The sequence below is a fragment of the Melopsittacus undulatus genome, chromosome 8 (genome assembly GCF_012275295.1).
Source record: "Melopsittacus undulatus isolate bMelUnd1 chromosome 8, bMelUnd1.mat.Z, whole genome shotgun sequence".
Lineage (NCBI taxonomy): Eukaryota > Metazoa > Chordata > Aves > Psittaciformes > Psittaculidae > Melopsittacus > Melopsittacus undulatus.
The window spans coordinates 16,578,638-16,594,684 of NC_047534.1; the positions used below are offsets into that span (position 1 = coordinate 16,578,638).

At 42.0% G+C, this 16,047-nt stretch overlaps 1 protein-coding gene across 2 annotated transcripts in view; it reads right to left on the reverse strand.

The window, feature by feature from the left end:
* CLUAP1 (clusterin associated protein 1) overlaps positions 1–16,047 on the reverse strand; it is a 65,254-nt gene that overhangs the window by 15,948 nt on the left and 33,259 nt on the right. For both annotated transcript variants that reach the window (XM_005150682.3, XM_034065456.1), the window contains exon 9: positions 3,324–3,396. In XM_005150682.3, the coding sequence (XP_005150739.2) occupies positions 3,324–3,396 (73 nt within the window). The remainder of the gene's footprint in view (positions 1–3,323; positions 3,397–16,047) is intronic.

Consider the following 16,047-nt stretch of genomic DNA (forward strand, 5'->3'; position numbering starts at 1 on the left):
AAGCCTGATGTGTATTAGAGTTCATTTATAGGTAATTTAAGAACAGTTTTTCATATAACTTAGTGTTAGCTTTTCTTTTTTATTGTGCAGTGGCTGTTTGGAGATGCTCTGCTGTTGAAAAGATTATTTCAATGTATATTAGCAAAAGAAAAAAAGAACCTGTTTCTGAATTACACTAAACATTCTTGTAAGTTTTATGTGAGTACCATGACATACCCATGGGTTTTCTATATTCTTAACACAGACCTTCACAGTTCAACAAACATGCCACAGCTCTTCTTTACAAGAAGTACAATTTAGGTTTCTCTGGTGTTAGTTCAACCTAAATCTCCACCAAGAGCTGTCCAGAATTCCTGCAACTTCTGCTGCAGAGCAATTAACTGTTAATTTGCAGCCCTTCTTACCAAATTAGCAGGAGATAAGGTCAAAGGATGCAGACAAGACAACTGCATCAATTATGAAGGTACGTAAAGGTAAGAGTGCAAACAGGCAGAATAGATGCTGACTTTTATCAGTTAATGGTAACAAATCCATCACCAGATTCCAGCCTATGCTATTAGAAGAGCCTCATTAAGTGTTTTGCAGCTCTCAGAGGCAAAGTGTAATGAGAGTTAGAGAACTGTCCCTTTTCTTTGAGGAGACACTGGCCCTGTGCTACCCCTCTGCATTGAAGAGCAATGACTGCTCAAACAAAGCTCACTCCACCACCCTGGACCTCCAAGATTCAGCGAGACTGGCTTAGGATACTGGGAGACCTCAGGCCAGCCTGCCCACCTTCCACCCAGAGGAGCTGCACAGGGAAGAAACTAATCCCTTCATCTCAGAACCCATTGCACGAGCAAGACCAAGTTGGAGCAGGATCTACTTTACCCATCCAGCAAGCAAACACAATGTATTCCTTGGGCTAAAGGCCCAGACAGAGTCGTAAATTTTCCGCCAAATTGAAGATGGCAGAAAACTTAGGATAAAAACACTTAGCTTTGTATGAGGGGCATGACTTCAAAATACAACTGGAATGCTTTCTACCTCTAGTATGAACTTCACTATTAACCTGTGGGAGGAGGTTTTGGGCAGGCAAAGCTGTTCAGCAATGCTGCACTGATTCTGTGCTGATTCTTTGCTTCCTTCTGTGAAAGATATGTATTTTTTTTTTTTTTGTGACTAGGATCCTGGGATTAATGTAAATGTATCCCTAATGAAGCATTTTGCCATTTAAGACACCAACCTCTGCATTCTCTTTTTGAATATATCTTGGTTTTGAATTGTATAGTGTATCATTTAACTAATAATGCGAGGAGGAGAGTGGGGCTTGGACAAAAGGGAAAGCACAGCCCAGTACCTGACCATTTTATGTTAGCAAACCATGGCCACGGAGAGCTTTGCAACATTCAACAAATTAATCGTACAGTGTGCAATAGGGAAGGGATTTGTTGTCTCAGTCACACCTCTGTGACTCTGTGGACTTACACATGTGCAGATAAAGGTAGACTGGAGCTGACAAAAGTGACTTGATTTTCCAAGGTTATGGGACACTCAAATGAGCTGCCTCTGAAAACCAAGATCCTGGTGCTCTTATTACTATAACACATAATAATTATGTCAATTAAGTACTTGAATAAAGATGTATTATGGCTATATTTTTAGGTGATGAAAAGTCATGACCATGTGCTCTAAGATGGCAGTTAAAACACTCCACATAAAGGTTCATATTATTTCAGAGATGCAAAATAAGAGGATAGTTTTCCAGGTGAAAATCCAGAGAAGGAGAAAGCAGATCAGCAACTTTTCACATCTTTTTACTGATAGATGTTTGTCTGCTCTTGAACTTATTTACCCTGGAAACTGTTAGATAGCAGGACCTAGACTTCTTCACTCAAATAATTCCACATCCTTATAATTTATATTACAAATCCTACGTTTCAGCTTAAACTTCTTCATTTTATTAATACAAAGATGAGATCAGAGACGGGCAACATCTTTCATGAGTTTGCTCTGAAAATCTCTGCAGCAAACAAATTGTGAAGCATAACTTTTATGTCTTTACTTAGTTTCAGCTTTCATGAACTCTCCCTCTGATCCTGAGAATTAACTTTCCTTCCATTTTCTTCCACCACCACATAAAAATGCACATAATGCAATATAAAATTCACTGGGGTAATTGATGAGGAAGTCCTTGCTGATGCTTGCCTCAAAAGGAGCAAAATCTGGTTTGTTAGCTTTCCACAAGCTCTCAAGAGGTTATTATTCCCTTCTGATCCTTACCTAGAGTGCTACTTAATTAAGAGTAAGTATATAAAAAAAGAACAAAACCACCAAAATTTAATTGCATTCACATTTTCAGGTACACTAAAATCAAGCAAATGCGAGCAGGCAAACATGGTCCCACTTTGAAGATCAGTGATACTGAAAACGGTTTCAAGCTGAGAGTTTTCCATCTGTGAAACTTATGATCTGATAGACACATCACAAAGAATTTCTTTGCACACATAACCAAACTCAATGCCATGTGGTATGGCAGACTAATTGCTGAGGACAGAAACCACACTGGTTTGCAAGGACACCAGCACATGTGTAACATGGGGCAGTCAAGCAGTCCCACAAATCAATGACACTACTCACCTACATGCAAGTGTTTCGCTGAGTAGAATTATCTAAACAAATCTGATCATAAACCTACTTTTCATCAGAATTGTAGTGATAGGACAAAGGGTAATGGATTTAAACTTAACTAGGGATAGTTCAGGTTAGATATAAGGAAGAAGTTTTTTACTGTGAGTGTGGTGAGGCACTGGAATGGGTTGCCCAGAGAAGTGGTAAATGCTCCATCCCTGGCAGTGTTCAAGGCCAGGTTAGAGAGAGCCGTGGGTGACATGGTTCACTGTGAGGTGTTCATGCCAATGGCAGGGGGTTGGAACTAGATAATCTTAAGATCCTTTCCAGCCCTAACCATCCTATGATTCTATGAATCCCATTGTGCTGGGACAAGGGCTGTGTCCACAGTGAGCCCATATAGTCCTTGGTAGTAGTAAAATGAAGCCTAAAATCTGCTCACTATAATTGAAGAGTATGTGCAGTGGATGACTGTTTCCATCACTCAGCACTGCAGGTAAAATTTACAAGGTGAAGAAGCATTTCACAGAGGTCAGGCTCTCTATCTCACTGTTGTCCTTTTAAAGGTATTATCATTCCATTTTTCCTAATGTAACCTCTTGACTCTGTCACCTATCCCATGTCCCCTCCTCTTCATGCTTGTAAGTGTATATTTACACATAGAGTAGCCAGTACTTAACTGCTAATACAAGTGGTAAAGAAATCCCACTTACTTGCACCTTTAAGCAGGAGCTGTTCCTCTTCCTTCAGCCTGTTCTGCATAAGACGGAGCATGTTTGCTGTTTCCTGCAAAAGGTAAAACCAACTGAATTAGAATAGCTGCCATGTTGGTCAGTCAAGTAGCTAACTGGAGTCACACGAAATAGTTCAAGGTACTCAGAGGTAAGAATGAGAACAGAACATTTCAGCATTAAGAATATTTTAGGAAAAAAAAGTTCTTCATTGAAAAATGGGAGCCCCTACTTACTTTGCCCACGAGGGTCAGAATATAAAGAGCATACCCAGGTAGAGTACACTGAAAATCAACCATACATTCCCACCAGCTGAAACCTCACTGAACACGTTGAAAATGAGTTTATCTTCCTTCCACAGAAAATAAAGGCTGCTTATGGAACAGAAGTGTCTTTCTTTGGAAAGTAGGCTTTGGCAGTTGTTTTCAACCAATTGGTCGAAATGGCTGCAGCTTCATAATACACAAACTAAACCAGGATAAATTCACACTTTTCCAAGAATGCAAACAAAATAGGAGCCAAAAGCCCAACCAATAAGCTGGAGAATTAGAGCTGTATACACTACAATATTTGAAAAAGAGAACCATGACAGCAAGACTACACAAGGTGGCTTGTTGGATTTTTGTTGTGAATATAGCAGATTGTTAGATAAAAGTATGCTGAGAAACACTACTGTAATGACAGGGTGATGAAGTTACATCACATGCAGTTCAGAGCAAGTGGAAAAGGTGAGTAGAGCAGTGGCTGCCTTGCTGAGGAAGAGTCATTGAGAATTCACAAGTCTCAGCTCATTCAAATGAAGGCCGATGATGATAAAAGAATGTTACAAAAAAGCCCACAGGGACTTACAAGACATGTGACAGCCCAGAAGGGAAGAAGCAAACTGGTGGCAGCAGGGCAGCAGCAGTTACAACAGACATTCTCATTAGAGCATAATGGATTAGTAAGAAAACAAAGATGGCTCTGTAGACAGTAACTGATGAGAGTAATTTTAATCTTCTGGGATGCATGCACCTGCAGATCATCACGGACCAGGTAGACTAAAGAAATTATGTGATTGCTGAACACTATAAAGTAATTGTAAGAAGTGTTTCACTGAGCTCCTGAAGTTCTCCATCCAGTTAGGTCTAAAATCTAGCAAAGATACCAAGAGACCAAATTTTAGCAACTAAGGTTCATGATTCCAATAGCAGCATCTGACAGAAAAATATATTTTTACTGACATCTCAATTGAATTTGGCTAATGTCAATGGTGAATAGCAAATTAAACATGACAGAGTAGGTAAGATATTAATGCAATCAGATTCAGATAAAACCTGCAATACTAAACAGGTGGCAAAAAACTGCTGGAAGGATTTAGATACAAATTTTGCTAATTTTAGTCTTTTCAATTCCAGTCAAGCAAGACAAGTAGATGGAAAAGGTAATTAACTGTGGATTGAACTAAGGTTGTTCTGAGTCTTTGATTTTTCTGTGTAAAATATGCTTATAATTAAAAACACCAGGTGCTTTGACATGGTCAGATTTGCACATTTGCAGTGCATGTGCAGAAATGAAACTGATTCAGTTGGAATATCCATGGGACAGAGTGAAGAAAGAGCATCCTAAAATGTTTGAATGGTGGGCAACCTTCTTACAGTTTCAGGTGGAAACCTGAACTGTACCCATATGTACAGCAATAGTGCACTACCTGAGACAGGAAAATCTCCTTCCACCATCCTCTAAAGCAGAAGCAGCAAACCACCAAGTCTCACCCAGCACACAAGGAAGTTGCTGGAAACAGAGGCATGAGGTCTGCTGGCACAATGCACCACAGCTTGGCATCAGCATCTCTGTTTTGGGAGTTGAAATTTGTGCTGAAAAAGCTTGCAGAGAGGATGCAGAGAGATGGTAAGGGGAACCAATAAAAGTCATCTGAGAAACACTCTCTCAAGGCCACAGAGGGAATCCTGATCCAAAAATCTGCTTTGGTCAACCATGCAGACTGCTGGCTATACAAACCCTCCAGCACTAATAGAAACAATGGCTCCACAGATGCTGCACAGATGCTACTGAATGCTTGGGACTGTAGAAATAACACCACAAAACTCAAGGAGGCATGTCAGCTTTCAGAACTATATAGCACATGGGTCACAATTCCAAATCACACTGAATGAGACATTCCAGCAGCTACCTGCACAACAGAAACTACTGAAACCTCAGAAGTGATGGGTATATATTCTGCAGGGAGAAGCTAATTCCATCTGCAAGAACAAGGAAGGCAAAGACACAATCATGTTTTTATAACTTGTTTCATGCAGATTCAGAACATTTTAAATATCCTGTTTAGGAAACTGCTCTTCTTTATGAATTCCTTCGGTAAGGAACAAATGACAACAAGGACAGAAGAGTGTGACCCATGATGAAAGGAAAGGGAAGATGCAAGGATGCTGACGACAGTGTGATTATAGGAAGTGGGCCAAAGAAGATTACCTGCCTCCTTTCCATCCACACTGTTGACCATAATACAAGTGACCTCCCTATAGCAGGAATACATCCACACAGAGCCTCCAAACCTGCACAGCTAAGTTCCATTGAGAAGAAGGGTAAACATTGCAATGGCTAATATTTTCCATTCCCCTCAGTGTCAGCAAAACCTTTTAAAGACTGATGGAAGTTGAAAAGAATTTGGACATGAGGCAAAATCTTTGGAGGTTTCTAGCTACCGGTGTTTCCTTCAGTCTCTATAGCACACGCTGACTCCAAGAGCTCCCTCCACAACTGTGGATCCCAACATTTTCTGACTGAGCCTCACAGTTGCTACCTTCTTCACAGAATCATAAAATCCTAGGTTGGAAGGGACCTCAGGGATCATCTGGTCCAACCTTTCTAGTAGAAGCATGACCTAGACTGGATGTCCCAGCAATCTGTTCAGCTGAATCTTAACAGTGTCCAATATTAGGGAATCCACCACTTCCCTGGGGAGACTATTGCAGTGGCTGGTTATTCTCACTGTGAAAATTTTTCCTCTTGTGTCCAGCCAGAATCTCCTCAGGAGGAACTTGTGCCCATCATCCCTCCTGTTTTTTCATGTGACTCCTTGTAAAAAGGGAGTCTCCTTCTTCTATGTAGCCACCTTTTAAATACTGGAACGTGTTACTTTCCCTACCTCTTCTTCCCTACCTTGTTTCTCCCAGTCATAAGATTTAAAGATTTAAACAACTGATTTAAACAAGCCTGGCCCCTGTCACAGAAAATATTTATCATACAGCCTTGCCATTGCTATGTCTTTGGGAAACTGGGCTAAGCAAGGGATCAGCCATTACAGGCTGCACAGTGCATATGGCAAAGAAAACCTACAGGGAGGAAAAAAGAAAGGATGTTTCCCAAATGTCATGGGGTCAAATTCATTTCTGAAATGTTCACAGACAAATGAAGTAATGGGGACAGATATAATCACTGCCTAACACTGTAATTCCAGGCACCTGTTAAGACAGCTGAAGCTGGCAATTCAAATTCAGTCAAATAAGCAGTCACCCTGCCCTGCACCCTGGACCCTTGCTCCTTTCCTTCCATTACCCTCCCTCCCTGATGCAAGCATTTGTGCAGCAACACAAAAGAAATCTGATGAAAAATAATCCATCAGAACAAAATTAAGGCAGGGAAACTTCCACTGCAGTTCAGCATGGGGCTACACAAATTCCTGGCTGGCACAACAGAGGATGGGATGTTGCAGCTGTGGGACAAGCAGAAGCAGTAAGAAGATGGACTACTGTTTTTTCAGCTTCTGGGCTGGTTTACAGACCTAAAATACAAGAGAAATTAAGTCTAAGAAAATTATTTAACCATATAGATGAGCCACTTTTGCCCCTTTCTTCTGGCCTTTTACTTGTGGTGCTGCCAGCACCTCGGATGATCTCAGAGCAAGTCAGCCTGGAGATGGAACCAGCAGGAAAAATGCACTGGTTTAGGTTTCTGAATAATTCAATGCATGATCAGTCAAATGCTGCAGCCAGCACAAGGGAGCTGCTGAGACTGTTCATCTTTTAGCTGTCCTGCCAGACTACACTCTGCAAGAGCTTAGCAAACACTGCAGCAACAAAAACTGTTTTAAAAGGGCAGCCTCAAGCCAGATCAAACCAGGACAGCAATAGTCAAGTGCTGTTTACAGACCTTAAAAAGTAAGAGCTTCAAAGGAGGGGGCAGAAGCAACGGCAGATCATCTATCTAGCAAGTAAAATTTATCATTTTTTACAGTCACACACTCACCTTAAAAGAATCTGCAGAGCAATCTTAGATCTGTTCAATTAGTGAAAGAACTACAAGAGCTTTATTGCTTCAAGATTTTAGGTTTAAAACTAATGGCAACTTTTAAACAGCTGAGTCAGTGGCAGCTTCAGCTTCTCTTTCTGCCTTCTGCTTTTAGTGATGGTAATCATCAAGCTGCATCTTCTGACTTGACTGGCTTACACCCTGGTTGCAGACACCACTCCCCACACTTCACAGTCTCTTAACAGAATGGGTTTATATCAGCCCCTCGAAAGCAAGACCATGCTAAGCAGAGATGTACTTCTGGTTTAGGCTGGCCTGTTCTGCATGACCCAGGGCTTCTGACATGTGACAAGGGAGAAAAGCTGAGAGTATGATAGAGCCTAACACCAGGGATGCGCTTTCAACACGTAACATTGTACAAGAGACTAGCTCTGCACAGGACAGCAGTCATGTTTTGTGGGTGGAGTGTCAGGCTGACAGCTCCAGGAAACCCAAGCAATGGCCTTGACCTCATGAAGCACCTGTGGAGAAGGGGCTGAGTACCTCAGGATGTGGTATGAGAAGGAGTCAATATCCCAGCACCCTGCTCTGCCTCTCCAGTAAGCAAACAAGACTGAAATGCTGCAGGAAAACACAACACGTATCTTACTCTACAAACAACTTTGCCCAAATACACTGGGGAATCAGTGTCAACAGAATTAAAGAGCTCATTGACACAAAACCAGAGCAAACTGCCCCAGAGTGGGCTCCCAGGCTTTGGAGCACACCAGAGATTGAGGCTGAAAATCCTGCTGTAGAGGCAGATAGGTATCTGCTGAAACTGAACCTTTCCTCCTGTGCTTCATATACTATGTAGCCTTTTCTAGGTGTAAACCTGCCTCTAACATACTCTGCAAACTTAGAGCAGACAGCCCACTGAAACAGGCAGCATGGCAGTTCCTGTTGCTAACAGGTAGACCCCCCCCAGAACAACCCGGGCTCCAAGGGACCTCCAGAAGTCCCCAGCCCAACCTCCTGCTCAAAGCAGGATCAGCAATGGGATCAGACCACAGCGCTCGAGGCTTGAGCTAGTGGGGTCTTCAAAACCTCCAAGCAGAGTGACCTGGGCAAATCTGTTCTGACTACTGACTAACCAAACAGTGAAAAAGTTTCCTTTTATCAAGTCAGAACTTCTTTTTCATCTCTAATATACTTTGTCCATGCTTTTTAGCACAAGGCTTCAGGTCAGCTTAGTCACCAGTTGTCTCACCAGCTTTCCATAGCAGCCATCTCATGTTGTGACACTTAAACAAATGGTCTCTGTAGCAACAGGAAAGAAAGAATGCTTCTGTTGTGACACTAGGACAGAAAAAAGCTGTTAAAACAAGTACATTTCACCCATGTTTATAATCAGCTGTGCTTTTTTCACACCCATTTTCTGTCCAATTCAGCAAATAACTGTCTCCTACAGCACACTGACTGCACTAAAGACAAATGTACAGGTTTTGTAGAATGGGGTTTGAATGAGCCCAACACAGGTACTCTGCATCTCAAATATACATTAACTGGCACAGCAGATGGATTTCCATCTCCTGACTCTGAAAGTCTTCAGAAAAGAGCAATAAAACACCACACACGGCTCTTTGGCTGAATATTTTAGTATCATCTACACTTTTGATCTAAGATGTAAAATGTAAGCTGTGAGTTCCCACAGCAGGGTGGCTGGGAGTTGGCTTGGAAAATCCTTTTATGGAAAGCTATATGGAAGCAGAGCCTCAGAAATGCATTTATTGACTATTTACTACACTGTCTTTACTTTTGCTGATGATGCCGCCCTTGTTGCCCACACAGAAGCAGCTCTGCACCATTTAACATCTTGCTTTGCAGAGGCAGCTGAGCTTTTTGGGCTGGAAGTCAGCTTGAAGAAGACAGTTGGTAGAGAACCTACCAACCTGCACCACAGAAGATTATCACCACCCTCCCATTACCATTGGTGAGTCAGAGCTTAAGTCAGTTCAGCAGTTCAGCTATCTGGGAAGCATTATTTCCTTGGATGCCACGATCAACAAAGAGATAGACAACAGAATAACAAAGGCATATAGAGCCTTCAGAAAACTCCATAAGAGTCTGGTGTAATAACATCTGAAGAAAACTACAAAAATTAGTGTCTATAGAACCATTGTACTGTCTGCTCTTTTATATGGGTCTGAATCATGGGTTATCTACTGCCATCACCTGCGACTCCTCAAATGCTTTCATCAGTGCTGCCTCCGTACAATTCTAAACATCCATTGGACTGACTATGTGTCAAATGTTACTGTGCTTGAATAGGCAGAGGTCACCAGTATCGAGGCCATAGTACTGAAATTGCAGCTGCGCTGGGCAGGGCATGTCTCTAGGATGAAGGATCATTGCCTCCCTAAGATTGTGGTCTACAATGAGCTTGCCACCAGCTGCCGCAAAAGAAGTGCCCCGAAGAAGAGAGATAAGGACCCCCTGAAACAATATGTTAGCCTTGGCCATACCGACTACCATCAGTGGTCCACCTTGGCCTCCAATCAGGAGACTTAGAGACACACTATACATAATGCTGTTGTCTCCTTTGAGAACATACACAAATTTAGTCTCGAGGAGAAAAGGCAACGTAGAAAGAATTGTGTCCTGCCTATACCACCCAAGGAGACCTTTCGCTGTGCTTTTTGCAACCGGATTTGCCTATCCCACATTGGCCTTTTTAGTCATCAGCAAGCCTGTAGTAAGCGTGGATAAAACCCTTCCCAAATCTTTGTTCGCGAAGTCAAGCCATGACTACAGTGTCTTTAAGAGAGACTGAACAGCATGCAATTACAACTGCATGCAAACTACACACAACCACATGCAGGGGCTGGGATGTGGGGAATCAGTTGGGGATTTCTGGTTTTTAAACAGAGGCCAGTGTGCCACCATGGAGAATATCCCCCAGCCAAAGACCCCCAATCAGACAGCTCTGCATTGACGCAGTGTTTGCCTTAGGGCAGGCAACCCAGGTCTGAGGAAGGCACACTGTTCCCTGTATCATAATGCCAGTGTTTTATGACATATCTAATGCTGCTAAGGACTGGTCTAAACAGTAAAATCAAGTTGCTCAGATCATGAGTTTGCAAACAATTCTGTCCCTGCAGATTGCAAAGCAGCAAGTCTAAAAGGCTCGAAACCAGAAAGAACAAAAATGATGCAGTATTTGATCATTTAAATCATCTCAGGTTGGTTTTGGAGTTGGGTTTTCTTTTTTTTTTAAAGTTAACCTCAAAGTTCTGTTGGGAAAGTTGTGGAGAAAACACCAGTGCGATTTTGAACACAAAGAACCTGCAGCCAGCTGGCAGACAACATGGGCTACCACTAAATAGAAAGAAAGGGAAAGTATAGGGAAAATATGAAGGAGATAAGTACAAAAGACCTGAATAACTGGAGGTTGGCGACTTTTTTTGTTCAGATGCTAGCATTTCAGGTTTTTGCCTAAGCTATTCCTTCTGCCCTTCTGGGGACATCTTCCCACACCAGAAGTTTCTCTAGACATCTCTGTGTAAAACCTCTTGATCTTAGTATGGGAAAACAATGTTTCCTTCTGGTTTTGTTTTGTGTTTTTCCTAGTGATTTGCTAGATAACACCCATAATCCTACTGCTCTGTAGTACACTTAAAAGGAACCAATTTTATGACGGATTGAACCACAGAATCTTCACCTGCCTGTTAATCTCAACAGCTGTTTCTTGCTTTGTTATAGAACAAAGCAGCTGAGATTAGCTTTTACTACACACACACAATGACATTTATTTTCTACAATAGACCCTTACCACTCATTCAGCAAGAGTGAGATATAAGAAGGAGGCAAAATTGTGCAGTGAACAGAGAATGTGACAGTACTCTTAATAAGAAGAAACCCTCTGGGTACAACAGGAAGCTAAGCAAACCCAACATTGAGGTTGCACAGCTAAAGTTCATGATTACATGAGGTACCAACCTACCTGAAGCTCTTTAAGAACAGACAATGATGCTTTCTATCATGCTGAACTACTTTTAAATTGAACTACTATTAAATACCTCACCCTAAATTCATGCCTAGTTTTATGATTTGAACTTGAACAGGGGTATAGTTATGCTTGACTGAAAGTGACTGTAATGCTACAGATTTTGTTCTTTTTGTTCTGTTGAGAAATAAAGAGGAAAGATCCATCTCAAAACATAGAGCAGAAGAATCTTTACCAACAGACTTGCTAAGCTACGAGGAGGGCATCAAGCTAGGTCTGTCAGGGAATCATAGAATCACAGACAGGTTCAGCTTGGAAGGGGCCTTAGAGCTTATCCAGTTCCAAGCCCCTGCCATGCACAGGGGCACCTTCCACCAGACCAGGTTGCTCCAAGCCCCATCCAGCCTGGCCTTGAACACTGCCAGGGATGGGGCAACCACAGCTTCTCTGGGCACCCTGTGCCAGCGCCTCAGCACCCTCACAGGGCAGAACTTCTGCCGAAGAGCTCACCTCAGTCTCTCCTTTTCTAGGTATTTTAGGAATTATGATAGCCTGACAAGAAATGGGGGCACTGGGACATTCTTGTGAAAGCAGCACAGCAAGGTCCCATCTCAATTCCCTGAACACAAGTACATACATCATAGAGAAAAAACTGGAGGGATTACGAGGTGCATAGCTTTGATCCTATTAGAATTACAGAAGTATGATGAGAGAGCTTCCATGTTTGGTGGGTTGTGCTAGATGGAGATAAGCACTCTAGAAAGGCTGGGCTGGGAAGTGGGGAGGAAGGGTTGCACTCTCTGTAACGAAGCAGCCTGAATGTGTTGAACATTGCCTTCCAATAGGTGACAGCCCTTGGAGTGCTTATGATTAAGGATCAGAGAACAAACTCCTGACCTATAAATCAACACAGACCATATTTTTATTTTGAACTTTTAAACACTTGTTGTAGCAGAACATCTCACTTCAGTAAAACAAGCAAAACCAGAAGTCACAGCTGGCACTATTACCAGAGGGGTCATCTATAATAATTTGACCAGGACTTTTGTTTCCTACAAAATTTACTAAAATTAAAAATTGAAAGAACTCCTTTCCATATGACACAATGTTGCACTCATTCATAGCATGGAAGCACAGGGAAGCTTAGAGGCAGTGATAAAGCAGTACCCTCACCTTCTGGCACAGAGATAGATTCTGCATCTAGAGGTTATTCTTCTTTGACTGATGATGCCACCTCAGTAATTACAAAGCACTGTCACTGTGATAGAGCATTCTGATGAACAGGAAAGAAGTAAACTCCCTCCAGATGCCAGTATTAAGTATAGTGCTTTGGCGAATGTGGTCTCAAGAGGTGCTGCTGCAACTAGAGTCCTGAACCAGAAAAGAGAACGTGAATTTGCTCCAGCAGATTCTCCGGATCCCTCATGAAGTTTCATACTAATCAATACTTCACTTTTACAGATGTTTATGCATCTTTGCTGTTTTGGCCTGAGGAGCTTCTGAAAGCCATCACCACTGGCCATATAAACTTTTCTAGAGGTCATCCTTCCAGTGGATGAGCACACATAGAATGAATTTAAAACCATCATCCCCCATTATAAGATCATCTGTCTCCTCCTTGTTCTCTTTATTCCCATTTTCTCCCTCACTTTCATGTGCTGGAACAGTCATCCCCTCTCACATTAACAGACCTTTTATAGCAATCACTTCTGCTGAAACACATTTAAAGCATACTTGAGAGTATTTCATACACTTAACTGACACTCACCAGAAATCCACCAACTGTTATCATCATGCTGGCACCACCGGTGTCACCAGTGGAAGCAGCTGGGGATTCATTTCTGCTGTTGTGCCATTATTTTAAATTATTAATTTGATTAATTGCCCTTCTTCACTGAAAGGCTTTTTTTTATCTTGACACTCCTCTTGTGTCCCAGCTAGCCATTACCTGTCACTGATATATCTCTTCTCAAAAGAATCCAATTATTTCAAAAAATAGCACATCTTGCATTACTTTCCAACACAACTCTGCCTCTCCTGGTTATTCTTTTCCTGTGTTAAACCTTGAATTTTGCCACTGCTTGTGGCAGAATTGTTCACTAAGGGTCCTGTAATAGATACAGTAAAAGTACTTCAATAGATAGGGCAGCATGAGTCAGGCCGACAGAACAGCAGTTATCCAGGTGGAACACCAAACCCAACTTAGTAGGTTCAGAAGCAGCATTCATGTAGGGCAGTTAACAGCACACAAGCACCACAGAACATAGTATCTTCCCCCAGAAAACTCTGCCACACCAACTCCAGTGGTCACATTTATAAAAATAAACAAGTAGATCTGTTAGGTCACACCTGAAGTGCACTTTCATCAACAAAAGTCACAAAAACACCCCAAAGTTTCTTGAAAGGTTTATCTTTTCAAGGGAATACATGTTAATTAACTGATATTCATTCATACTATTATGAAAATATAGAAAACAGCTAAAATGTTTGGTAATGTATCCTAAAGAAAAGCTAACATAGTCAAAAAAATCTAGTGTGGGTCCTTATGACAACTTTGTTTTGGGGAAAAGTCTTTAGGGAAGGTAAAATGCTATCAGGGATCTGGGAAAGAGCAACAAGTAACAGGGTGCTCAGCTGAGCCTTTGCCTGAGACCATGAGAGTGCAGAAGGCAGAGACAGGAAAAGATGCAGTTTAGGGCTTGCGACACCTACACTGATGCTGTTCTAATATAGCAGCTCTTAATGACACCACACTCAAGCTACATGAAGCCAGACAGTGAAGTGTATTCAGAAAATGCTCTTCAAGTAATACAAAAACACAATCCATAGCAACTATTTGAAAATTAAATTGGTTTAACATGTCTCACATAACTTCTTCCTAATGATTCCATCATACTTAGCAAGTCTTGACTGCAGTACCTCCAGCTCACACATTGCACTACCCACTTCTCACAAAACAGAAAAATTCGAGTTGGAAGTGAAAAGTGCACTTGATAAACTGAAGTTCAGAGGTAGCATCCTGAGGCTTGAGGTAGATCAGCGGCTGTTCCTCTTGAACAAGCACACTGCACATGAAGGGTTCATCCAGACGGAAATGCTTTCCCTTTGGGAACTAAAAAGGAAGGGACTGATCAAAGAGTATATTAGCTTTGCGGGACAAATTCCACTTTGTAATTGCTTGCTTTTGCATTATGAAATGGGTTTCCTGACTAGGGTGCCATATTCATGCTTTGTATGAGCTCTCTTTGCTTCACTCTACAGCTCTCCCCACTTATACTCATCAAGTAAGTAAGCCACCCAGTGGCATGTTTCATGAGCAACTTCTGATGCAATACAAAAGCTTTCTCCACAGGTTGCTCTGCTTTGTGTGCCTACACATTACAAGTTTTCATTATAGTGGTCAAACAGTAAAAAGCTTGCCCAAAGAGGCTGTGTGGTCCATGTGTTTGGAGACTTTCAGGACAGGACTAAAGTCTTGGGCAATGTGGTCTGATGCCATAGCTGACTTCATTTGGAACAGATTAATCTGCGGATCCATGACCAAGAAAGCAGATTTAAAGTTCAGCAATGTTGACTAGGTTTCTACTTTTACAAAAATAACCAACCCAAAACTTTCCAACTCAGATACAGCTCTCCACTGTACTTCTCTGGGGCTGTGTACTTGGATACATGGCAGTTCAAGGAATTTGACATAAGCTACATGAAACCTCCCAGAAAGGGTATCAGTCCAGCTCTGCGCAGCCTTATCCCCTTCACCATGAGCTCTGCCAGTCTGGGGTCAACTCTAGCTCTAATGAACTTAAGGCTTCAAATCTTCCTTTACTCCATGACCTTCTCTCTCCTCTCTCTCTCTGAAGCTCACAGGATTAGGACCCCTTCTTGCCAGAAAATATGCACCCTATTTTCACCACTTCCTGGACCAGCCAGTTCTCTCTCACACCTACCTGTGCCCTTTGCACAGCATGGATCACTTCTTTTCAGACTGATGTAACTTCTCCCCCAAGTGCTCAAGGCCAGGTTGGACGAGACTTGGAGCAACCAGGTATAGCAGAAGGTGTCCCTGCCCATGGCAGGGAGTTGGAACTGTATGAGCTTTAAGGTTCCTTAAAACACAGATCATTCCATGAGTCTATCACTCTATGACTATCTCCATTCACTGAACAACAATGGGAAAGAGGCTCAGAAATACTAAGAATCCTGCATAAAAACCAGATGATGTGTACCAAATGCTTGTGCTGAACTGCTTTTCCAACACTGCTCCTAGAGCACACTTTGCTGGGCCACTAATGAGAGCTGCCTTCATTATTCACCTAAATTGGGCCACTCTGAGAGTGAAAAGTTTTGCACTGTCATGATTCACCAGAACAAGTACCAGTATAAACGGTTAAAGCAGCACAAGGATCCTGCCTGCAGCTACATCTAAGCATGTACACACTAGGTTAAAGTTTTCCTTCATATTCAGCAAGATTC